The following is a 27,188-nucleotide window of genomic DNA, read 5'->3' as shown; positions in this document are numbered from 1 at the left end:
CCCCGGACAGTGGGAATTGAACCCCGGACAGTGGTCACTCCTTACTCGGCAGTGGGAATTAAACCCCGGACAGTGGTCACTCCTTACTCGGCAGTGGGAATTAAACCCCGGACAGTGGTCACTCCTTACTCGGCAGTGGGAATTAAACCCCGGACAGTGGGAATTAAACCCCGGACAGTGGTCACTCCTTACTCGGCAGAGGGAATTGAACCCCGGACAGTGGTCACTCCTTACTCGGCAGTGGGAATTAAACCCCGGACAGTGGTCACTCCTTACTCGGCAGTGGGAATTAAACCCCGGACAGTGGTCACTCCTTACTCGGCAGTGGGAATTAAACCCCGGACAGTGGGAATTAAACCCCGGACAGTGGTCACTCCTTACTCGGCAGTGGGAATTAAACCCCGGACAGTGGTCACTCCTTACTCGGCAGTGGGAATTGAACCCCGGACAGTGGTCACTCCTTACTCGGCAGTGGGAATTAAACCCCGGACAGTGGGAATTAAACCCCGGACAGTGGTCACTCCTTACTCGGCAGTGGGAATTAAACCCCGGACAGTGGTCACTCCTTACACGGCAGTGGGAATTAAACCCCGGACAGTGGGAATTAAACCCCGGACAGTGGTCACTCCTTACTCGGCAGTGGGAATTAAACCCCGGACAGTGGTCACTCCTTACTCGGCAGTGGGAATTAAACCCCGGACAGTGGTCACTCCTTACTCGGCAGTGGGAATTAAACCCCGGACAGTGGGAATTAAACCCCGGACAGTGGTCACTCCTTACTCGGCAGTGGGAATTAAACCCCGGACAGTGGTCACTCCTTACTCGGCAGTGGGAATTAAACCCCGGACAGTGGGAATTAAACCCCGGACAGTGGTCACTCCTTACTCGGCAGTGGGAATTAAACCCCGGACAGTGGGAATTAAACCCCGGACAGTGGTCACTCCTTACTCGGCAGTGGGAATTAAACCCCGGACAGTGGTCACTCCTTACTCGGCAGTGGGAATTAAACCCCGGACAGTGGGAATTAAACCCCGGACAGTGGTCACTCCTTACTCGGCAGTGGGAATTAAACCCCGGACAGTGGTCACTCCTTACTCGGCAGAGGGAATTAAACCCCGGACAGTGGTCACTCGTTACTCGGCAGTGGGAATTAAACCCCGGACAGTGGGAATTAAACCCTGGACAGTGGTCACTCCTTACTCGGCAGTGGGAATTAAACCCCGGACAGTGGGAATTAAACCCCGGACAGTGGTCACTCCTTACTCGGCAGAGGGAATTAAAACCCGGACAGTGGTCACTCCTTACTCGGCAGAGGGAATTAAACCCCGGACAGTGGTCACTCCTTACTCGGCAGTGGGAATTAAACCCCGGACAGTGGGAATTAAACCCTGGACAGTGGTCACTCCTTACTCGGCAGAGGGAATTAAAACCCGGACAGTGGTCACTCCTTACTCGGCAGAGGGAATTAAAACCCGGACAGTGGTCACTCCTTACTCGGCAGTGGGAATTAAACCCCGGACAGTGGGAATTAAACCCCGGACAGTGGGAATTGAACCCCGGACAGTGGTCACTCCTTACTCGGCAGTGGGAATTAAACCCCGGACAGTGGTCACTCCTTACTCGGCAGTGGGAATTAAACCCCGGACAGTGGGAATTGAACCCCGGACAGTGGTCACTCCTTACTCGGCAGAGGGAATTAAACCCCGGACAGTGGGAATTAAACCCCGGACAGTGGGAATTAAACCCCGGACAGTGGTCACTCCTTACTCGGCAGTGGGAATTAAACCCCGGACAGTGGGAATTGAACCCCGGACAGTGGTCACTCCTTACTCGGCAGTGGGAATTGAACCCCGGACAGTGGTCACTCCTTACTCGGCAGTGGGAATTAAACCCCGGACAGTGGTCACTCCTTACTCGGCAGAGGGAATTAAACCCCGGACAGTGGTCACTCCTTACTCGGCAGTGGGAATTAAACCCCGGACAGTGGTCACTCCTTACTCGGCAGAGGGAATTAAACCCCGGACAGTGGGAATTAAACCCCGGACAGTGGTCACTCCTTACTCGGCAGTGGGAATTAAACCCCGGACAGTGGTCACTCCTTACTCGGCAGAGGGAATTAAACCCCGGAAAGTGGGAATTAAACCCCGGACAGTGGTCACTCCTTACTCGGCAGTGGGAATTGAACCCCGGGCAGTGGGAATTGAACCCCGGACAGTGGTCACTCCTTACTCGGCAGAGGGAATTAAACCCCGGACAGTGGTCACTCCTTACTCGGCAGAGGGAATTGAACCCCGGACAGTGGTCACTCCTTACTCGGCAGTGGGAATTAAACCCCGGACAGTGGTCACTCCTTACTCGGCAGTGGGAATTAAACACCGGACAGTGGGAATTGAACCCCGGACAGTGGTCACTCCTTACTCGGCAGTGGGAATTAAACCCCGGACAGTGGGAATTAAACCCCGGACAGTGGTCACTCCTTACTCGGCAGAGGGAATTGAACCCCGGACAGTGGTCACTCCTTACTCGGCAGAGGGAATTGAACCCCGGACAGTGGGAATTAAACCCCGGACAGTGGTCACTCCTTACTCGGCAGAGGGAATTAAACCCCGGACAGTGGGAATTGAACCCCGGACAGTGGTCACTCCTTACTCGGCAGTGGGAATTAAACCCCGGACAGTGGGAATTGAACCCCGGACAGTGGTCACTCCTTACTCGGCAGTGGGAATTAAACCCCGGACAGTGGTCACTCCTTACTCGGCAGTGGGAATTAAACCCCGGACAGTGGTCACTCCTTACTCGGCAGTGGGAATTAAACCCCGGACAGTGGGAATTAAACCCCGGACAGTGGTCACTCCTTACTCGGCAGAGGGAATTGAACCCCGGACAGTGGTCACTCCTTACTCGGCAGTGGGAATTAAACCCCGGACAGTGGTCACTCCTTACTCGGCAGTGGGAATTAAACCCCGGACAGTGGTCACTCCTTACTCGGCAGTGGGAATTAAACCCCGGACAGTGGGAATTAAACCCCGGACAGTGGTCACTCCTTACTCGGCAGTGGGAATTAAACCCCGGACAGTGGTCACTCCTTACTCGGCAGTGGGAATTGAACCCCGGACAGTGGTCACTCCTTACTCGGCAGTGGGAATTAAAACACGGACAGTGGGAATTAAACCCCGGACAGTGGTCACTCCTTACTCGGCAGTGGGAATTAAACCCCGGACAGTGGTCACTCCTTACTCGGCAGTGGGAATTAAACCCCGGACAGTGGTCACTCCTTACTCGGCAGTGGGAATTAAACCCCGGACAGTGGTCACTCCTTACTCGGCAGTGGGAATTAAAACCCGGACAGTGGTCACTCCTTACTCGGCCGTGGGAATTAAACCCCGGACAGTGGTCACTCCTTACTCGGCAGTGGGAATTAAACCCCGGACAGTGGGAATTAAACCCCGGACAGTGGTCACTCCTTACTCGGCAGTGGGAATTAAACCCCGGACAGTGGTCACTCCTTACTCGGCAGTGGGAATTAAACCCCGGACAGTGGGAATTGAACCCCGGACAGTGGTCACTCCTTACTCGGCAGAGGGAATTAAACCCCGGACAGTGGTCACTCCTTACTCGGCAGTGGGAATTAAACCCCGGACAGTGGGAATTAAACCCCGGACAGTGGTCACTCCTTACTCGGCAGTGGGAATTGAACCCCGGACAGTGGTCACTCCTTACTCGGCAGAGGGAATTAAACCCCGGACAGTGGTCACTCCTTACTCGGCAGTGGGAATTGAACCCCGGACAGTGGTCACTCCTTACTCGGCAGTGGGAATTGAACCCCGGACAGTGGTCACTCCTTACTCGGCAGAGGGAATTAAACCCCGGACAGTGGGAATTAAACCCCGGACAGTGGTCACTCCTTACTCGGCAGTGGGAATTGAACCCCGGACAGTGGTCACTCCTTACTCGGCAGTGGGAATTAAACCCCGGACAGTGGTCACTCCTTACTCGGCAGTGGGAATTAAACCCCGGACAGTGGTCACTCCTTACTCGGCAGTGGGAATTAAACCCCGGACAGTGGGAATTAAACCCCGGACAGTGGTCACTCCTTACTCGGCAGTGGGAATTAAACCCCGGACAGTGGGAATTAAACCCCGGACAGTGGTCACTCCTTACTCGGCAGTGGGAATTAAACCCCGGACAGTGGGAATTAAACCCCGGACAGTGGTCACTCCTTACTCGGCAGTGGGAATTAAACCCCGGACAGTGGTCACTCCTTACTCGGCAGTGGGAATTAAACCCCGGACAGTGGGAATTAAACCCCGGACAGTGGTCACTCCTTACTCGGCAGTGGGAATTAAACCCCGGACAGTGGTCACTCCTTACTCGGCAGAGGGAATTAAACCCCGGACAGTGGTCACTCCTTACTCGGCAGTGGGAATTAAACCCCGGACAGTGGGAATTAAACCCTGGACAGTGGTCACTCCTTACTCGGCAGTGGGAATTAAACCCCGGACAGTGGGAATTAAACCCCGGACAGTGGTCACTCCTTACTCGGCAGAGGGAATTAAAACCCGGACAGTGGTCACTCCTTACTCGGCAGAGGGAATTAAACCCCGGACAGTGGTCACTCCTTACTCGGCAGTGGGAATTAAACCCCGGACAGTGGGAATTAAACCCTGGACAGTGGTCACTCCTTACTCGGCAGAGGGAATTAAAACCCGGACAGTGGTCACTCCTTACTCGGCAGAGGGAATTAAAACCCGGACAGTGGTCACTCCTTACTCGGCAGTGGGAATTAAACCCCGGACAGTGGGAATTAAACCCCGGACAGTGGGAATTGAACCCCGGACAGTGGTCACTCCTTACTCGGCAGTGGGAATTAAACCCCGGACAGTGGTCACTCCTTACTCGGCAGTGGGAATTAAACCCCGGACAGTGGGAATTGAACCCCGGACAGTGGTCACTCCTTACTCGGCAGAGGGAATTAAACCCCGGACAGTGGGAATTAAACCCCGGACAGTGGGAATTAAACCCCGGACAGTGGTCACTCCTTACTCGGCAGTGGGAATTAAACCCCGGACAGTGGGAATTGAACCCCGGACAGTGGTCACTCCTTACTCGGCAGTGGGAATTGAACCCCGGACAGTGGTCACTCCTTACTCGGCAGTGGGAATTAAACCCCGGACAGTGGGAATTAAACCCCGGACAGTGGTCACTCCTTACTCGGCAGTGGGAATTAAACCCCGGACAGTGGTCACTCCTTACTCGGCAGAGGGAATTAAACCCCGGACAGTGGTCACTCCTTACTCGGCAGTGGGAATTAAACCCCGGACAGTGGTCACTCCTTACTCGGCAGAGGGAATTAAACCCCGGACAGTGGGAATTAAACCCCGGACAGTGGTCACTCCTTACTCGGCAGTGGGAATTAAACCCCGGACAGTGGTCACTCCTTACTCGGCAGAGGGAATTAAACCCCGGACAGTGGGAATTAAACCCCGGACAGTGGTCACTCCTTACTCGGCAGTGGGAATTGAACCCCGGGCAGTGGGAATTGAACCCCGGACAGTGGTCACTCCTTACTCGGCAGAGGGAATTAAACCCCGGACAGTGGTCACTCCTTACTCGGCAGAGGGAATTGAACCCCGGACAGTGGTCACTCCTTACTCGGCAGTGGGAATTAAACACCGGACAGTGGGAATTGAACCCCGGACAGTGGTCACTCCTTACTCGGCAGTGGGAATTAAACCCCGGACAGTGGGAATTAAACCCCGAACAGTGGTCACTCCTTACTCGGCAGAGGGAATTGAACCCCGGACAGTGGTCACTCCTTACTCGGCAGAGGGAATTGAACCCCGGACAGTGGTCACTCCTTACTCGGCAGAGGGAATTAAACCCCGGACAGTGGGAATTGAACCCCGGACAGTGGTCACTCCTTACTCGGCAGTGGGAATTAAACCCCGGACAGTGGGAATTGAACCCCGGACAGTGGTCACTCCTTACTCGGCAGTGGGAATTAAACCCCGGACAGTGGTCACTCCTTACTCGGCAGTGGGAATTAAACCCCGGACAGTGGGAATTGAACCCCGGACAGTGGGAATTGAACCCCGGACAGTGGTCACTCCTTACTCGGCAGTGGGAATTAAACCCCGGACAGTGGGAATTGAACCCCGGACAGTGGGAATTAAACCCCGGACAGTGGGAATTGAACCCCGGACAGTGGTCACTCCTTACTCGGCAGTGGGAATTAAACCCCGGACAGTGGTCACTCCTTACTCGGCAGTGGGAATTAAACCCCGGACAGTGGGAATTGAACCCCGGACAGTGGTCACTCCTTACTCGGCAGTGGGAATTGAACCCCGGACAGTGGTCACTCCTTACTCGGCAGAGGGAATTAAACCCCGGACAGTGGTCACTCCTTACTCGGCAGAGGGAATTAAAACCCGGACAGTGGTCACTCCTTACTCGGCAGAGGGAATTAAAACCCGGACAGTGGTCACTCCTTACTCGGCAGAGGGAATTAAAACCCGGACAGTGGTCACTCCTTACTCGGCAGAGGGAATTAAAACCCGGACAGTGGTCACTCCTTACTCGGCAGTGGGAATTAAACCCCGGACAGTGGGAATTAAACCCCGGACAGTGGGAATTGAACCCCGGACAGTGGTCACTCCTTACTCGGCAGTGGGAATTAAACCCCGGACAGTGGTCACTCCTTACTCGGCAGTGGGAATTAAACCCCGGACAGTGGGAATTGAACCCCGGACAGTGGTCACTCCTTACTCGGCAGAGGGAATTAAACCCCGGACAGTGGGAATTAAACCCCGGACAGTGGGAATTAAACCCCGGACAGTGGTCACTCCTTACTCGGCAGTGGGAATTAAACCCCGGACAGTGGGAATTGAACCCCGGACAGTGGTCACTCCTTACTCGGCAGTGGGAATTGAACCCCGGACAGTGGTCACTCCTTACTCGGCAGTGGGAATTAAACCCCGGACAGTGGGAATTAAACCCCGGACAGTGGTCACTCCTTACTCGGCAGTGGGAATTAAACCCCGGACAGTGGTCACTCCTTACTCGGCAGAGGGAATTAAACCCCGGACAGTGGTCACTCCTTACTCGGCAGTGGGAATTAAACCCCGGACAGTGGTCACTCCTTACTCGGCAGAGGGAATTAAACCCCGGACAGTGGGAATTAAACCCCGGACAGTGGTCACTCCTTACTCGGCAGAGGGAATTAAACCCCGGACAGTGGGAATTAAACCCCGGACAGTGGTCACTCCTTACTCGGCAGTGGGAATTGAACCCCGGGCAGTGGGAATTGAACCCCGGACAGTGGTCACTCCTTACTCGGCAGAGGGAATTAAACCCCGGACAGTGGTCACTCCTTACTCGGCAGAGGGAATTGAACCCCGGACAGTGGTCACTCCTTACTCGGCAGTGGGAATTAAACACCGGACAGTGGGAATTGAATCCCGGACAGTGGTCACTCCTTACTCGGCAGTGGGAATTAAACCCCGGACAGTGGGAATTAAACCCCGGACAGTGGTCACTCCTTACTCGGCAGAGGGAATTGAACCCCGGACAGTGGTCACTCCTTACTCGGCAGAGGGAATTAAACCCCGGACAGTGGGAATTGAACCCCGGACAGTGGTCACTCCTTACTCGGCAGTGGGAATTAAACCCCGGACAGTGGGAATTGAACCCCGGACAGTGGTCACTCCTTACTCGGCAGTGGGAATTAAACCCCGGACAGTGGTCACTCCTTACTCGGCAGTGGGAATTAAACCCCGGACAGTGGGAATTGAACCCCGGACAGTGGGAATTGAACCCCGGACAGTGGTCACTCCTTACTCGGCAGTGGGAATTAAACCCCGGACAGTGGGAATTGAACCCCGGACAGTGGGAATTAAACCCCGGACAGTGGTCACTCCTTACTCGGCAGTGGGAATTAAACCCCGGACAGTGGGAATTGAACCCCGGACAGTGGTCACTCCTTACTCGGCAGTGGGAATTGAACCCCGGACAGTGGTCACTCCTTACTCGGCAGAGGGAATTAAACCCCGGACAGTGGTCACTCCTTACTCGGCAGTGGGAATTAAACCCCGGACAGTGGGAATTGAACCCCGGACAGTGGTCACTCCTTACTCGGCAGTGGGAATTAAACCCCGGACAGTGGTCACTCCTTACTCGGCAGTGGGAATTAAACCCCGGACAGTGGGAATTAAACCCCGGACAGTGGTCACTCCTTACTCGGCAGTGGGAATTAAACCCCGGACAGTGGTCACTCCTTACTCGGCAGAGGGAATTGAACCCCGGACAGTGGTCACTCCTTACTCGGCAGAGGGAATTAAACCCCGGACAGTGGGAATTGAACCCCGGACAGTGGTCACTCCTTACTCGGCAGTGGGAATTAAACCCCGGACAGTGGTCACTCCTTACTCGGCAGTGGGAATTAAACCCCGGACAGTGGGAATTGAACCCCGGACAGTGGTCACTCCTTACTCGGCAGTGGGAATTGAACCCCGGACAGTGGTCACTCCTTACTCGGCAGTGGGAATTAAACCCCGGACAGTGGGAATTGAACCCCGGACAGTGGTCACTCCTTACTCGGCAGTGGGAATTAAACCCCGGACAGTGGTCACTCCTTACTCGGCAGTGGGAATTAAACCCCGGACAGTGGGAATTGAACCCCGGACAGTGGTCACTCCTTACTCGGCAGTGGGAATTAAACCCCGGACAGTGGGAATTGAACCCCGGACAGTGGGAATTGAACCCCGGACAGTGGTCACTCCTTACTCGGCAGTGGGAATTAAACCCCGGACAGTGGGAATTGAACCCCGGACAGTGGTCACTCCTTACTCGGCAGTGGGAATTAAACCCCGGACAGTGGGAATTGAACCCCGGACAGTGGTCACTCCTTACTCGGCAGAGGGAATTAAACCCCGGGCAGTGGGAATTAAACCCTGGACAGTGGTCACTCCTTACTCGGCAGTGGGAATTGAACCCCGGACAGTGGTCACTCCTTACTCGGCAGAGGGAATTAAACCCCGGACAGTGGGAATTAAACCCTGGACAGTGGTCACTCCTTACTCGGCAGTAGGAATTAAACCCCGGACAGTGGTCACTCCTTACTCGGCAGAGGGAATTAAACCCCGGACAGTGGGAATTAAACCCCGGACAGTGGTCACTCCTTACTCGCAGAGGGAATTAAACCCCGGACAGTGGTCACTCCTTACTCGGCAGTGGGAATTAAACCCCGGACAGTGGGAATTAAACCCTGGACAGTGGTCACTCCTTACTCGGCAGTGGGAATTAAACCCCGGACAGTGGGAATTAAACCCCGGACAGTGGGAATTAAACCCCGGACAGTGGGAATTAAACCCCGGACAGTGGTCACTCCTTACTCGGCAGTGGGAATTAAACCCCGGACAGTGGTCACTCCTTACTCGGCAGTGGGAATTAAACCCCGGACAGTGGGAATTAAACCCCGGACAGTGGGAATTGAACCCCGGACAGTGGTCACTCCTTACTCGGCAGTGGGAATTAAACCCCGGACAGTGGGAATTAAACCCCGGACAGTGGGAATTGAACCCCGGACAGTGGTCACTCCTTACTCGGCAGTGGGAATTAAACCCCGGACAGTGGGAATTAAACCCCGGACAGAGGTCACTGCTTACTCGGCAGTGGGAATTAAACCCCGGACAGTGGTCACTCCTTACTCGGCAGAGGGAATTGAACCCCGGACAGTGGTCACTCCTTACTCGGCAGTGGGAATTAAACCCCGGACAGTGGTCACTCCTTACTCGGCAGTGGGAATTAAACCCCGGACAGTGGGAATTAAACCCCGGACAGTGGGAATTGAACCCCGGACAGTGGTCACTCCTTACTCGGCAGTGGGAATTAAACCCCGGACAGTGGTCACTCCTTACTCGGCAGTGGGAATTAAACCCCGGACAGTGGTCACTCCTTACTCGGCAGTGGGAATTAAACCCCGATAGTGGTCACTCATTACTCGGCAGTGGGAATTAAACCCCGGACAGTGGTCACTCCTTACTCGGCAGAGGGAATTAAACCCCGGACAGTGGTCACTCCTTACTCGGCAGTGGGAATTAAACCCCGGACAGTGGGAATTAAACCCCGGACAGTGGGAATTGAACCCCGGACAGTGGTCACTCCTTACTCGCAGAGGGAATTAAACCCCGGACAGTGGGAATTAAACCCCGGACAGTGGTCACTCCTTACTCGCAGAGGGAATTAAACCCCGGACAGTGGTCACTCCTTACTCGGCAGTGGGAATTAAACCCCGGACAGTGGGAATTAAACCCTGGACAGTGGTCACTCCTTACTCGGCAGTGGGAATTAAACCCCGGACAGTGGGAATTAAACCCCGGACAGTGGGAATTAAACCCCGGACAGTGGGAATTAAACCCCGGACAGTGGTCACTCCTTACTCGGCAGTGGGAATTAAACCCCGGACAGTGGTCACTCCTTACTCGGCAGTGGGAATTAAACCCCGGACAGTGGGAATTAAACCCCGGACAGTGGGAATTGAACCCCGGACAGTGGTCACTCCTTACTCGGCAGTGGGAATTAAACCCCGGACAGTGGGAATTAAACCCCGGACAGTGGGAATTGAACCCCGGACAGTGGTCACTCCTTACTCGGCAGTGGGAATTAAACCCCGGACAGTGGGAATTAAACCCCGGACAGAGGTCACTGCTTACTCGGCAGTGGGAATTAAACCCCGGACAGTGGTCACTCCTTACTCGGCAGAGGGAATTGAACCCCGGACAGTGGTCACTCCTTACTCGGCAGTGGGAATTAAACCCCGGACAGTGGTCACTCCTTACTCGGCAGTGGGAATTAAACCCCGGACAGTGGGAATTAAACCCCGGACAGTGGGAATTGAACCCCGGACAGTGGTCACTCCTTACTCGGCAGTGGGAATTAAACCCCGGACAGTGGTCACTCCTTACTCGGCAGTGGGAATTAAACCCCGGACAGTGGTCACTCCTTACTCGGCAGTGGGAATTAAACCCCGATAGTGGTCACTCCTTACTCGGCAGTGGGAATTAAACCCCGGACAGTGGTCACTCCTTACTCGGCAGAGGGAATTAAACCCCGGACAGTGGTCACTCCTTACTCGGCAGTGGGAATTAAACCCCGGACAGTGGGAATTAAACCCCGGACAGTGGGAATTGAACCCCGGACAGTGGTCACTCCTTACTCGGCAGTGGGAATTGAACCCCGGACAGTGGTCACTCCTTACTCGGCAGTGGGATTTAAACACCGGACAGTGGGAATTGAACCCCGGACAGTGGTCACTCCTTACTCGGCAGTGGGAATTAAACCCCGGACAGTGGTCACTCCTTACTCGGCAGTGGGAATTGAACCCCGGACAGTGGTCACTCCTTACTCGGCAGTGGGAATTAAAACACGGACAGTGGGAATTAAACCCCGGACAGTGGTCACTCCTTACTCGGCAGTGGGAATTAAACCCCGGACAGTGGTCACTCCTTACTCGGCAGTGGGAATTAAACCCCGGACAGTGGTCACTCCTTACTCGGCAGTGGGAATTAAACCCCGGACAGTGGTCACTCCTTACTCGGCAGTGGGAATTAAAACCCGGACAGTGGTCACTCCTTACTCGGCCGTGGGAATTAAACCCCGGACAGTGGTCACTCCTTACTCGGCAGTGGGAATTAAACCCCGGACAGTGGGAATTAAACCCCGGACAGTGGTCACTCCTTACTCGGCAGTGGGAATTAAACCCCGGACAGTGGTCACTCCTTACTCGGCAGTGGGAATTAAACCCCGGACAGTGGGAATTGAACCCCGGACAGTGGTCACTCCTTACTCGGCAGAGGGAATTAAACCCCGGACAGTGGTCACTCCTTACTCGGCAGTGGGAATTAAACCCCGGACAGTGGGAATTAAACCCCGGACAGTGGTCACTCCTTACTCGGCAGTGGGAATTGAACCCCGGACAGTGGTCACTCCTTACTCGGCAGAGGGAATTAAACCCCGGACAGTGGTCACTCCTTACTCGGCAGTGGGAATTGAACCCCGGACAGTGGTCACTCCTTACTCGGCAGTGGGAATTGAACCCCGGACAGTGGTCACTCCTTACTCGGCAGAGGGAATTAAACCCCGGACAGTGGGAATTAAACCCCGGACAGTGGTCACTCCTTACTCGGCAGTGGGAATTGAACCCCGGACAGTGGTCACTCCTTACTCGGCAGTGGGAATTAAACCCCGGACAGTGGTCACTCCTTACTCGGCAGTGGGAATTAAACCCCGGACAGTGGTCACTCCTTACTCGGCAGTGGGAATTAAACCCCGGACAGTGGGAATTAAACCCCGGACAGTGGTCACTCCTTACTCGGCAGTGGGAATTAAACCCCGGACAGTGGGAATTAAACCCCGGACAGTGGTCACTCCTTACTCGGCAGTGGGAATTAAACCCCGGACAGTGGGAATTAAACCCCGGACAGTGGTCACTCCTTACTCGGCAGTGGGAATTAAACCCCGGACAGTGGTCACTCCTTACTCGGCAGTGGGAATTAAACCCCGGACAGTGGGAATTAAACCCCGGACAGTGGTCACTCCTTACTCGGCAGTGGGAATTAAACCCCGGACAGTGGTCACTCCTTACTCGGCAGAGGGAATTAAACCCCGGACAGTGGTCACTCCTTACTCGGCAGTGGGAATTAAACCCCGGACAGTGGGAATTAAACCCTGGACAGTGGTCACTCCTTACTCGGCAGTGGGAATTAAACCCCGGACAGTGGGAATTAAACCCCGGACAGTGGTCACTCCTTACTCGGCAGAGGGAATTAAAACCCGGACAGTGGTCACTCCTTACTCGGCAGAGGGAATTAAACCCCGGACAGTGGTCACTCCTTACTCGGCAGTGGGAATTAAACCCCGGACAGTGGGAATTAAACCCTGGACAGTGGTCACTCCTTACTCGGCAGAGGGAATTAAAACCCGGACAGTGGTCACTCCTTACTCGGCAGAGGGAATTAAAACCCGGACAGTGGTCACTCCTTACTCGGCAGTGGGAATTAAACCCCGGACAGTGGGAATTAAACCCCGGACAGTGGGAATTGAACCCCGGACAGTGGTCACTCCTTACTCGGCAGTGGGAATTAAACCCCGGACAGTGGTCACTCCTTACTCGGCAGTGGGAATTAAACCCCGGACAGTGGGAATTGAACCCCGGACAGTGGTCACTCCTTACTCGGCAGAGGGAATTAAACCCCGGACAGTGGGAATTAAACCCCGGACAGTGGGAATTAAACCCCGGACAGTGGTCACTCCTTACTCGGCAGTGGGAATTAAACCCCGGACAGTGGGAATTGAACCCCGGACAGTGGTCACTCCTTACTCGGCAGTGGGAATTGAACCCCGGACAGTGGTCACTCCTTACTCGGCAGTGGGAATTAAACCCCGGACAGTGGGAATTAAACCCCGGACAGTGGTCACTCCTTACTCGGCAGTGGGAATTAAACCCCGGACAGTGGTCACTCCTTACTCGGCAGAGGGAATTAAACCCCGGACAGTGGTCACTCCTTACTCGGCAGTGGGAATTAAACCCCGGACAGTGGTCACTCCTTACTCGGCAGAGGGAATTAAACCCCGGACAGTGGGAATTAAACCCCGGACAGTGGTCACTCCTTACTCGGCAGTGGGAATTAAACCCCGGACAGTGGTCACTCCTTACTCGGCAGAGGGAATTAAACCCCGGACAGTGGGAATTAAACCCCGGACAGTGGTCACTCCTTACTCGGCAGTGGGAATTGAACCCCGGGCAGTGGGAATTGAACCCCGGACAGTGGTCACTCCTTACTCGGCAGAGGGAATTAAACCCCGGACAGTGGTCACTCCTTACTCGGCAGAGGGAATTGAACCCCGGACAGTGGTCACTCCTTACTCGGCAGTGGGAATTAAACACCGGACAGTGGGAATTGAACCCCGGACAGTGGTCACTCCTTACTCGGCAGTGGGAATTAAACCCCGGACAGTGGGAATTAAACCCCGAACAGTGGTCACTCCTTACTCGGCAGAGGGAATTGAACCCCGGACAGTGGTCACTCCTTACTCGGCAGAGGGAATTGAACCCCGGACAGTGGTCACTCCTTACTCGGCAGAGGGAATTAAACCCCGGACAGTGGGAATTGAACCCCGGACAGTGGTCACTCCTTACTCGGCAGTGGGAATTAAACCCCGGACAGTGGGAATTGAACCCCGGACAGTGGTCACTCCTTACTCGGCAGTGGGAATTAAACCCCGGACAGTGGTCACTCCTTACTCGGCAGTGGGAATTAAACCCCGGACAGTGGGAATTGAACCCCGGACAGTGGGAATTGAACCCCGGACAGTGGTCACTCCTTACTCGGCAGTGGGAATTAAACCCCGGACAGTGGGAATTGAACCCCGGACAGTGGGAATTAAACCCCGGACAGTGGGAATTGAACCCCGGACAGTGGTCACTCCTTACTCGGCAGTGGGAATTAAACCCCGGACAGTGGTCACTCCTTACTCGGCAGTGGGAATTAAACCCCGGACAGTGGGAATTGAACCCCGGACAGTGGTCACTCCTTACTCGGCAGTGGGAATTGAACCCCGGACAGTGGTCACTCCTTACTCGGCAGAGGGAATTAAACCCCGGACAGTGGTCACTCCTTACTCGGCAGAGGGAATTAAAACCCGGACAGTGGTCACTCCTTACTCGGCAGAGGGAATTAAAACCCGGACAGTGGTCACTCCTTACTCGGCAGAGGGAATTAAAACCCGGACAGTGGTCACTCCTTACTCGGCAGAGGGAATTAAAACCCGGACAGTGGTCACTCCTTACTCGGCAGTGGGAATTAAACCCCGGACAGTGGGAATTAAACCCCGGACAGTGGGAATTGAACCCCGGACAGTGGTCACTCCTTACTCGGCAGTGGGAATTAAACCCCGGACAGTGGTCACTCCTTACTCGGCAGTGGGAATTAAACCCCGGACAGTGGGAATTGAACCCCGGACAGTGGTCACTCCTTACTCGGCAGAGGGAATTAAACCCCGGACAGTGGGAATTAAACCCCGGACAGTGGGAATTAAACCCCGGACAGTGGTCACTCCTTACTCGGCAGTGGGAATTAAACCCCGGACAGTGGGAATTGAACCCCGGACAGTGGTCACTCCTTACTCGGCAGTGGGAATTGAACCCCGGACAGTGGTCACTCCTTACTCGGCAGTGGGAATTAAACCCCGGACAGTGGGAATTAAACCCCGGACAGTGGTCACTCCTTACTCGGCAGTGGGAATTAAACCCCGGACAGTGGTCACTCCTTACTCGGCAGAGGGAATTAAACCCCGGACAGTGGTCACTCCTTACTCGGCAGTGGGAATTAAACCCCGGACAGTGGTCACTCCTTACTCGGCAGAGGGAATTAAACCCCGGACAGTGGGAATTAAACCCCGGACAGTGGTCACTCCTTACTCGGCAGAGGGAATTAAACCCCGGACAGTGGGAATTAAACCCCGGACAGTGGTCACTCCTTACTCGGCAGTGGGAATTGAACCCCGGGCAGTGGGAATTGAACCCCGGACAGTGGTCACTCCTTACTCGGCAGAGGGAATTAAACCCCGGACAGTGGTCACTCCTTACTCGGCAGAGGGAATTGAACCCCGGACAGTGGTCACTCCTTACTCGGCAGTGGGAATTAAACACCGGACAGTGGGAATTGAATCCCGGACAGTGGTCACTCCTTACTCGGCAGTGGGAATTAAACCCCGGACAGTGGGAATTAAACCCCGGACAGTGGTCACTCCTTACTCGGCAGAGGGAATTGAACCCCGGACAGTGGTCACTCCTTACTCGGCAGAGGGAATTAAACCCCGGACAGTGGGAATTGAACCCCGGACAGTGGTCACTCCTTACTCGGCAGTGGGAATTAAACCCCGGACAGTGGGAATTGAACCCCGGACAGTGGTCACTCCTTACTCGGCAGTGGGAATTAAACCCCGGACAGTGGTCACTCCTTACTCGGCAGTGGGAATTAAACCCCGGACAGTGGGAATTGAACCCCGGACAGTGGGAATTGAACCCCGGACAGTGGTCACTCCTTACTCGGCAGTGGGAATTAAACCCCGGACAGTGGGAATTGAACCCCGGACAGTGGGAATTAAACCCCGGACAGTGGTCACTCCTTACTCGGCAGTGGGAATTAAACCCCGGACAGTGGGAATTGAACCCCGGACAGTGGTCACTCCTTACTCGGCAGTGGGAATTGAACCCCGGACAGTGGTCACTCCTTACTCGGCAGAGGGAATTAAACCCCGGACAGTGGTCACTCCTTACTCGGCAGTGGGAATTAAACCCCGGACAGTGGGAATTGAACCCCGGACAGTGGTCACTCCTTACTCGGCAGTGGGAATTAAACCCCGGACAGTGGTCACTCCTTACTCGGCAGTGGGAATTAAACCCCGGACAGTGGGAATTAAACCCCGGACAGTGGTCACTCCTTACTCGGCAGTGGGAATTAAACCCCGGACAGTGGTCACTCCTTACTCGGCAGAGGGAATTGAACCCCGGACAGTGGTCACTCCTTACTCGGCAGAGGGAATTAAACCCCGGACAGTGGGAATTGAACCCCGGACAGTGGTCACTCCTTACTCGGCAGTGGGAATTAAACCCCGGACAGTGGTCACTCCTTACTCGGCAGTGGGAATTAAACCCCGGACAGTGGGAATTGAACCCCGGACAGTGGTCACTCCTTACTCGGCAGTGGGAATTGAACCCCGGACAGTGGTCACTCCTTACTCGGCAGTGGGAATTAAACCCCGGACAGTGGGAATTGAACCCCGGACAGTGGTCACTCCTTACTCGGCAGTGGGAATTAAACCCCGGACAGTGGTCACTCCTTACTCGGCAGTGGGAATTAAACCCCGGACAGTGGGAATTGAACCCCGGACAGTGGTCACTCCTTACTCGGCAGTGGGAATTAAACCCCGGACAGTGGGAATTGAACCCCGGACAGTGGGAATTGAACCCCGGACAGTGGTCACTCCTTACTCGGCAGTGGGAATTAAACCCCGGACAGTGGGAATTGAACCCCGGACAGTGGTCACTCCTTACTCGGCAGTGGGAATTAAACCCCGGACAGTGGGAATTGAACCCCGGACAGTGGTCACTCCTTACTCGGCAGAGGGAATTAAACCCCGGGCAGTGGGAATTAAACCCTGGACAGTGGTCACTCCTTACTCGGCAGTGGGAATTGAACCCCGGACAGTGGTCACTCCTTACTCGGCAGAGGGAATTAAACCCCGGACAGTGGGAATTAAACCCTGGACAGTGGTCACTCCTTACTCGGCAGTAGGAATTAAACCCCGGACAGTGGTCACTCCTTACTCGGCAGAGGGAATTAAACCCCGGACAGTGGGAATTAAACCCCGGACAGTGGTCACTCCTTACTCGCAGAGGGAATTAAACCCCGGACAGTGGTCACTCCTTACTCGGCAGTGGGAATTAAACCCCGGACAGTGGGAATTAAACCCTGGACAGTGGTCACTCCTTACTCGGCAGTGGGAATTAAACCCCGGACAGTGGGAATTAAACCCCGGACAGTGGGAATTAAACCCCGGACAGTGGGAATTAAACCCCGGACAGTGGTCACTCCTTACTCGGCAGTGGGAATTAAACCCCGGACAGTGGTCACTCCTTACTCGGCAGTGGGAATTAAACCCCGGACAGTGGGAATTAAACCCCGGACAGTGGGAATTGAACCCCGGACAGTGGTCACTCCTTACTCGGCAGTGGGAATTAAACCCCGGACAGTGGGAATTAAACCCCGGACAGTGGGAATTGAACCCCGGACAGTGGTCACTCCTTACTCGGCAGTGGGAATTAAACCCCGGACAGTGGGAATTAAACCCCGGACAGAGGTCACTGCTTACTCGGCAGTGGGAATTAAACCCCGGACAGTGGTCACTCCTTACTCGGCAGAGGGAATTGAACCCCGGACAGTGGTCACTCCTTACTCGGCAGTGGGAATTAAACCCCGGACAGTGGTCACTCCTTACTCGGCAGTGGGAATTAAACCCCGGACAGTGGGAATTAAACCCCGGACAGTGGGAATTGAACCCCGGACAGTGGTCACTCCTTACTCGGCAGTGGGAATTAAACCCCGGACAGTGGTCACTCCTTACTCGGCAGTGGGAATTAAACCCCGGACAGTGGTCACTCCTTACTCGGCAGTGGGAATTAAACCCCGATAGTGGTCACTCATTACTCGGCAGTGGGAATTAAACCCCGGACAGTGGTCACTCCTTACTCGGCAGAGGGAATTAAACCCCGGACAGTGGTCACTCCTTACTCGGCAGTGGGAATTAAACCCCGGACAGTGGGAATTAAACCCCGGACAGTGGGAATTGAACCCCGGACAGTGGTCACTCCTTACTCGCAGAGGGAATTAAACCCCGGACAGTGGGAATTAAACCCCGGACAGTGGTCACTCCTTACTCGCAGAGGGAATTAAACCCCGGACAGTGGTCACTCCTTACTCGGCAGTGGGAATTAAACCCCGGACAGTGGGAATTAAACCCTGGACAGTGGTCACTCCTTACTCGGCAGTGGGAATTAAACCCCGGACAGTGGGAATTAAACCCCGGACAGTGGGAATTAAACCCCGGACAGTGGGAATTAAACCCCGGACAGTGGTCACTCCTTACTCGGCAGTGGGAATTAAACCCCGGACAGTGGTCACTCCTTACTCGGCAGTGGGAATTAAACCCCGGACAGTGGGAATTAAACCCCGGACAGTGGGAATTGAACCCCGGACAGTGGTCACTCCTTACTCGGCAGTGGGAATTAAACCCCGGACAGTGGGAATTAAACCCCGGACAGTGGGAATTGAACCCCGGACAGTGGTCACTCCTTACTCGGCAGTGGGAATTAAACCCCGGACAGTGGGAATTAAACCCCGGACAGAGGTCACTGCTTACTCGGCAGTGGGAATTAAACCCCGGACAGTGGTCACTCCTTACTCGGCAGAGGGAATTGAACCCCGGACAGTGGTCACTCCTTACTCGGCAGTGGGAATTAAACCCCGGACAGTGGTCACTCCTTACTCGGCAGTGGGAATTAAACCCCGGACAGTGGGAATTAAACCCCGGACAGTGGGAATTGAACCCCGGACAGTGGTCACTCCTTACTCGGCAGTGGGAATTAAACCCCGGACAGTGGTCACTCCTTACTCGGCAGTGGGAATTAAACCCCGGACAGTGGTCACTCCTTACTCGGCAGTGGGAATTAAACCCCGATAGTGGTCACTCCTTACTCGGCAGTGGGAATTAAACCCCGGACAGTGGTCACTCCTTACTCGGCAGAGGGAATTAAACCCCGGACAGTGGTCACTCCTTACTCGGCAGTGGGAATTAAACCCCGGACAGTGGGAATTAAACCCCGGACAGTGGGAATTGAACCCCGGACAGTGGTCACTCCTTACTCGGCAGTGGGAATTGAACCCCGGACAGTGGTCACTCCTTACTCGGCAGTGGGATTTAAACCCCGGACAGTGGTCACTCCTTACTCGGCAGTGGGAATTAAACCCCGGACAGTGGTCACTCCTTACTCGGCAGAGGGAATTAAACCCCGGACAGTGGGAATTGAACCCCGGACAGTGGGAATTGAACCCCGGACAGTGGTCACTCCTTACTCGGCAGTGGGAATTAAACCCCGGACAGTGGGAATTGAACCCCGGACAGTGGTCACTCCTTACTCGGCAGTGGGAATTAAACCCCGGACAGTGGTCACTCCTTACTCGGCAGAGGGAATTAAACCCCGGACAGTGGGAATTAAACCCCGGACAGTGGGAATTAAACCCCGGACAGTGGTCACTCCTTACTCGGCAGTGGGAATTAAACCCCGGACAGTGGGAATTAAACCCCAGACAGTGGTCACTCCTTACTCGGCAGTGGGAATTAAACCCCGGACAGTGGTCACTCCTTACTCGGCAGAGGGAATTAAACCCCGGACAGTGGTCACTCCTTACTCGGCAGTGGGAATTAAACCCCGGACAGTGGTCACTCCTTACTCGGCAGAGGGAATTAAACCCCGGACAGTGGGAATTAAACCCCGGACAGTGGGAATTAAACCCCGGACAGTGGTCACTCCTTACTCGGCAGTGGGAATTAAACCCCGGACAGTGGGAATTAAACCCCAGACAGTGGTCACTCCTTACTCGGCAGTGGGAATTAAACCCCGGACAGTGGGAATTAAACCCCGGACAGTGGTCACTCCTTACTCGGCAGTGGGAATTGAACCCCGGACAGTGGTCACTCCTTACTCGGCAGTGGGAATTAAACCCCGGACAGTGGGAATTAAACCCCGGACAGTGGTCACTCCTTACTCGGCAGTGGGAATTAAACCCCGGACAGTGGTCACTCCTTACTCGGCAGTGGGAATTAAACCCCGGACAGTGGGAATTAAACCCCGGACAGTGGTCACTCCTTACTCGGCAGTGGGAATTAAACCCCGGACAGTGGTCACTCCTTACTCGGCAGAGGGAATTAAACCCCGGACAGTGGGAATTAAACCCCGGACAGTGGTCACTCCTTACTCGGCAGTGGGAATTAAACCCCGGACAGTGGTCACTCCTTACTCGGCAGAGGGAATTAAACCCCGGACAGTGGGAATTAAACCCCGGACAGTGGTCACTCCTTACTCGGCAGTGGGAATTAAACCCCGGACAGTGGTCACTCCTTACTCGGCAGTGGGAATTAAACCCCGGACAGTGGTCACTCCTTACTCGGCAGAGGGAATTAAACCCCGGACAGTGGTCACTCCTTACTCGGCAGTGGGAATTAAACCCCGGACAGTGGGAATTAAACCCCGGACAGTGGGAATTAAACCCTGGACAGTGGGAATTAAACCCCGGACAGTGGGAATTGAACCCCGGACAGTGGTCACTCCTTACTCGGCAGTGGGAATTAAACCCCGGACAGTGGGAATTAAACCCCGGACAGTGGGAATTGAACCCCGGACAGTGGTCACTCCTTACTCGGCAGTGGGAATTAAACCCCGGACAGTGGTCACTCCTTACTCGGCAGTGGGAATTAAACCCCGGACAGTGGGAATTAAACCCCGGACAGTGGGAATTGAACCCCGGACAGTGGTCACTCCTTACTCGGCAGTGGGAATTAAACCCCGGACAGTGGTCACTCCTTACTCGGCAGTGGGAATTAAACCCCGGACAGTGGTCACTCCTTACTCGGCAGAGGGAATTAAACCCCGGACAGTGGTCACTCCTTACTCGGCAGAGGGAATTGAACCCCGGACAGTGGTCACTCATTACTCGGCAGTGGGAATTAAACCCCGGACAGTGGGAATTGAACCCCGGACAGTGGTCACTCCTTACTCGGCAGAGGGAATTAAACCCCGGACAGTGGTCACTCCTTACTCGGCAGAGGGAATTAAACCCCGGACAGTGGTCACTCCTTACTCGGCAGAGGGAATTAAACCCCGGACAGTGGTCACTCCTTACTCGGCAGTGGGAATTAAACCCCGGACAGTGGTCACTCCTTACTCGGCAGTGGGAATTAAACCCCGGACAGTGGTCACTCCTTACTCGGCAGAGTGAATTAAACCCCGGACAGTGGGAATTAAACCCCGGACAGTGGTCACTCCTTACTCGGCAGTGGGAATTAAACCCCGGACAGTGGTCACTCCTTACTCGGCAGTGGGAATTGAACCCCGGACAGTGGTCACTCCTTACTCGGCAGAGGGAATTAAACCCCGGACAGTGGGAATTAAACCCCGGACAGTGGTCACTCCTTACTCGGCAGAGGGAATTAAACCCCGGACAGTGGGAATTAAACCCCGGACAGTGGTCACTCCTTACTCGGCAGAGGGAATTAAACCCCGGACAGTGGTCACTCCTTACTCGGCAGAGGGAATTGAACCCCGGACAATGGTCACTCCTTACTCGGCAGAGGGAATTAAACCCCGGACAGTGGTCACTCCTTACTCGGCAGAGGGAATTAAACCCCGGACAGTGGGAATTAAACCCCGGACAGTGGTCACTCCTTACTCGGCAGTGGGAATTAAACCCCGGACAGTGGTCACTCCTTACTCGGCAGAGGGAATTGAACCCCGGACAGTGGTCACTCCTTACTCGGCAGTGGGAATTAAACCCCGGACAGTGGTCACTCCTTACTCGGCAGAGGGAATTGAACCCCGGACAGTGGGAATTAAACCCCGGACAGTGGGAATTAAACCCCGGAGAGTGGTCACTCCTTACTCGGCAGTGGGAATTAAACCCCGGACAGTGGGAATTAAACCCCGGACAGTGGGAATTAAACCCCGGACAGTGGTCACTCCTTACTCGGCAGTGGGAATTAAACCCCGGACAGTGGTCACTCCTTACTCGGCAGTGGGAATTAAACCCCGGACAGTGGTCACTCCTTACTCGGCAGTGGGAATTAAAACCCGGACAGTGGTCACTCCTTACTCGGCAGTGGGAATTAAAACCCGGACAGTGGTCACTCCTTACTCGGCAGAGGGAATTGAACCCCGGACAGTGGTCACTCCTTACTCGGCAGAGGGAATTAAACCCCGGACAGTGGGAATTAAACCCCGGACAGTGGGAATTAAACCCCGGACAGTGGTCACTCCTTACTCGGCAGTGGGAATTGAACCCCGGACAGTGGGAATTAAACCCCGGACAGTGGTCACTCCTTACTCGGCAGTGGGAATTAAACCCCGGACAGTGGTCACTCCTTACTCGGCAGTGGGAATTGAACCCCGGACAGTGGGAATTAAACCCCGGACAGTGGGAATTGAACCCCGGATAGTGGGAATTAAACCCCGGACAGTGGGAATTGAACCCCGGACAGTGGTCACTCCTTACTCGGCAGTGGGAGTTAAACCCCGGACAGTGGGAATTAAACCCCGGACAGTGGGAATTGAACCCCGGATAGTGGTCACTCCTTACTCGGCAGTGGGAATTAAATCCCGGACAGTGGGAATTGAACCCCAGACAGTGGGAATTAAACCCCAGACAGTGGTCACTCCTTACTCGGCAGAGGGAATTAAACCCCGGACAGTGGGAATTAAACCCCGGACAGTGGTCACTCCTTACTCGGCAGTGGGAATTAAACCCCGGACAGTGGTCACTCCTTACTCGGCAGTGGGAATTGAACCCCGGACAGTGGGAATTAAACCCCAGACAGTGGTCACTCCTTACTCGGCAGAGGGAATTAAACCCCGGACAGTGGGAATTAAACCCCGGACAGTGGTCACTCCTTACTCGGCAGTGGGAATTAAACCCCGGACAGTGGTCACTCCTTACTCGGCAGTGGGAATTAAACCCCGGACAGTGGTCACTCCTTACTCGGCAGTGGGAATTGAACCCCGGACAGTGGGAATTAAACCCCAGACAGTGGTCACTCCTTACTCGGCAGAGGGAATTAAACCCCGGACAGTGGGAATTAAACCCCGGACAGTGGGAATTAAACCCCGGACAGTGGTCACTCCTTACTCGGCAGTGGGAATTAAACCCCGGACAGTGGTCACTCCTTACTCGGCAGAGGGAATTAAACCCCGGACAGTGGTCACTCCTTACTCGGCAGTTGGAATTGAACCCCGGACAGTGGGAATTAAACCCCAGACAGTGGTCACTCCTTACTCGGCAGAGGGAATTAAACCCCGGACAGTGGGAATTAAACCCCGGACAGTGGGAATTAAACCCCGGACAGTGGGAATTGAACCCCGGACAGTGGTCACTCCTTACTCGGCAGTGGGAATTGAACCCCGGACAGTGGGAATTGAACCCCGGACAGTGGTCACTCCTTACTCGGCAGTGGGAATTGAACCCCGGACAGTGGGAATTGAACCCCGGACAGTGGGAATTAAACCCCGGACAGTGGGAATTAAACCCCGGACAGTGGGAATTAAACCCCGGACAGTGGGAATTGAACCCCGGACAGTGGTCACTCCTTACTCGGCAGTGGGAATTGAACCCCGGACAGTGGGAATTGAACCCCGGACAGTGGTCACTCCTTACTCGGCAGTGGGAATTAAACCCCGGACAGTGGTCACTCCTTACTCGGCAGTGGGAATTAAACCCCGGACAGTGGGAATTAAACCCCGGACAGTGGTCACTCCTTACTCGGCAGAGGGAATTAAACCCCGGACAGTGGTCACTCCTTACTCGGCAGTGGGAATTAAACCCCGGACAGTGGTCACTCCTTACTCGGCAGAGGGAATTAAACCCCGGACAGTGGTCACTCCTTACTCGGCAGTGGGAATTGAACCCCGGACAGTGGGAATTGAACCCCGGACAGTGGTCACTCCTTACTCGGCAGAGGGAATTAAACCCCGGACAGTGGGAATTAAACCCCGGACAGTGGTCACTCCTTACTCGGACAGTGGGAATTAAACCCCGGACAGTGGGAATTAAACCCCGGACAGTGGTCACTCCTTACTCGGCAGTGGGAATTAAACCCCGGACAGTGGTCACTCCTTACTCGGCAGTGGGAATTGAACCCCGGACAGTGGTCACTCCTTACTCGGCAGTGGGAATTGAACCCCGGACAGTGGTCACTCCTTACTCGGCAGTGGGAATTGAACCCCGGACAGTGGTCACTCCTTACTCGGCAGTGGGAATTAAACCCCGGACAGTGGTCACTCCTTACTCGGCAGTGGGAATTGAACCCCGGACAGTGGTCACTCCTTACTCGGCAGTGGGAATTGAACCCCGGACAGTGGTCACTCCTTACTCGGCAGTGGGAATTGAACCCCGGACAGTGGTCACTCCTTACTCGGCAGTGGGAATTAAACCCCGGACAGTGGGAATTGAACCCCGGACAGTGGTCACTCCTTACTCGGCAGTGGGAATTGAACCCCGGACAGTGGTCACTCCTTACTCGGCAGTGGGAATTGAACCCCGGACAGTGGTCACTCCTTACTCGGCAGAGGGAATTAAACCCCGGACAGTGGGAATTAAACCCCGGACAGTGGTCACTCCTTACTCGGCAGTGGGAATTAAACCCCGGACAGTGGGAATTAAACCCCGGACAGTGGGAATTAAACCCCGGACAGTGGTCACTCCTTACTCGGCAGTGGGAATTAAACCCCGGACAGTGGTCACTCCTTACTCGGCAGTGGGAATTAAACCCCGGACAGTGGGAATTAAACCCCGGACAGTGGTCACTCCTTACTCGGCAGAGGGAATTAAACCCCGGACAGTGGGAATTAAACCCCGGACAGTGGTCACTCCTTACTCGGCAGTGGGAATTAAACCCCGGACAGTGGTCACTCCTTACTCGGCAGAGGGAATTGAACCCCGGACAGTGGGAATTAAACCCCGGACAGTGGTCACTGGTGCTAATAAGCGATTGTGTTAGAAGCTATGCTACCGTGGCCATCACAGTTTTTGCGTTTTTGGGGTTGGTGCTGCAGTGAAGCATGTGGCTGAACTCACTCTGCCGGCTTAATGGCCACATGCCAATTTCTCCGCTCTGATCGGAAGGTTTGGACTGAGCTGGAGGCTGAGCGGGAGGCTCTGACGAAGGAGGTAGAAACATTGAACTCCCGGCTACCGTCCGTTGGGCTGGTGGAGGAGACGAAGGAGCACGTGGCTGAAGTCATTGGCACCCTGCAGGTCAGTCATATTGATGGGGCTGCATAGGGGACTATTGTGGGAAAGACGTAGTTGAAGTGGAGACCGTGCAGAGAAGATTGACCAGAATGTCGCCAAGACTGAAGGGCCTGAGTTATAGGCAGAGGTTGGCCAGGTTAGGCCTTTATTCCTTAGAAACTAGGAGAGAGAGAGAGAGAGGTGTATAAAATTTGACGGCTCTGAGCCCATATTTGCTGGAGTTGATGAGGTGAATTTCATTGAAACCTAACAAATATTGAAAGCTCCAATAGAATGGATGTGGAGAGAATGTTTCCTGTCGTGGGGGAGTCTAGGACCTGAGGGCACAGCCTCAGAATTGAAGGATGTTCCTTTGGAAAAGAGATGAGGAGGAATTTCTTTAGCCACAGGATAGTGAATCTGTGAAATTCATTGCCACAGGCGGCCAAGTCATTGGGTATATTTAAAAAGGAGGTTGATAGGTTCTTGATTATTATGGGTGTAATAGACTATGGGGAGAAGGCAGGAGAAAGGGTTTGAGAGGGAAAATACGTCAGCCATGATTGAATGGCGGAACAGTCCAATTCTGTGCTTCTGTCTTATGGTCTTGAACTTAGTGATGTTCTGGGACCAGAGTGCTGCTGGAGGAAGCGGGTCTGGGGGCCAAGGACCCAGCGCACATCGTAAGACAGAGCCCACTCTCGTGGACTTGTGGACAGCTCCAAGGATGGGGATCACAGGGGCAAAGGGTGAGGATGGAGGAGGTGCTGAGGGACAGGAAGACCCTGCTGGAGGTGGTGGAGAGCCCTGAGCTGAGGTGGTTACTGGGAAAGCCAGTATTTATTGCTCCTTCCTAACTGCCCCTTGAGAAGATGAGAGAGAATCACCTCTGAACCACCACACTCCTCATCGATACTGGCGTTGGGAAGGGTTTTGAGGAGGAATGAGGAGGAACGACCAAGGATATACTTCCCAGGACAGGGTGATGTGTGTCTGGGTTGAGGGGGATGTGGGAAAGGTTGTGGGTTTGGGAGGTGTCTGGGGAAGGAGTGAACCAGTGGGGACTTGTTCACCCACAGCTTGGTAGGAGGCTTCCTCTTCCCCTCCCCCTTGCTCTCCCTCTTCCCCTCCCCCTTGCCCTCCCTCTTCCCCTCCCCCTTGCTCTCCCTCTTCCCCTCCCCCTTGCTCTCCCTCTTCCCCTCCCCCTTGCCCTTCCTCTTCCCCTCCCCTTGCCCTCCCTCTTCCCCTCCCCCTTGCCCTCCCTCTTCCCCCTCCCCCTTGCCCTCAGCCTTGCCCTCCATCAATGCTGTGCTCTCTGTGACCCTGCAGCATATCCGGGGGAGTCTCACGGACAGCTGGCCGAGGATGGAGGAGGTGCTGAGGAGTGGGAGGGCCCTGCTGGAGGTGGTGGAGAGCCCTGAGCTAGAAGTCCATCTCCGTGCCCTGGAGGATGCTTGGCTATCCCTGAGGGATCGGCTCCACCAGGAGTTACACCGGTTGGAGACGTTACTGGAACAGTGGGACTGGTCAGTGTGAATGAAGGATCTCGGCCCAAAACATTAACCGTTTAATCCT

At 54.6% G+C, this 27,188-nt stretch overlaps 1 protein-coding gene across 4 annotated transcripts in view; it reads left to right on the top strand.

Annotated features, from left to right (window-relative positions):
- LOC140724815 (nesprin-2-like) overlaps positions 1-27,188 on the top strand; it is a 288,546-nt gene that overhangs the window by 157,639 nt on the left and 103,719 nt on the right. For all 4 annotated transcript variants that reach the window (XM_073039455.1, XM_073039456.1, XM_073039454.1 and 1 more), the window contains 2 exons: positions 25,506-25,637; positions 26,943-27,139. In XM_073039455.1, coding sequence (XP_072895556.1) covers positions 25,506-25,637; positions 26,943-27,139 — 329 coding nt within the window. The remainder of the gene's footprint in view (positions 1-25,505; positions 25,638-26,942; positions 27,140-27,188) is intronic.

This window comes from Hemitrygon akajei, chromosome 3 (assembly GCF_048418815.1).
Source record: "Hemitrygon akajei chromosome 3, sHemAka1.3, whole genome shotgun sequence".
In the NCBI taxonomy this organism is placed as follows: domain Eukaryota; kingdom Metazoa; phylum Chordata; class Chondrichthyes; order Myliobatiformes; family Dasyatidae; genus Hemitrygon; species Hemitrygon akajei.
This window is presented reverse-complemented; position numbering and strand designations above follow the sequence as displayed.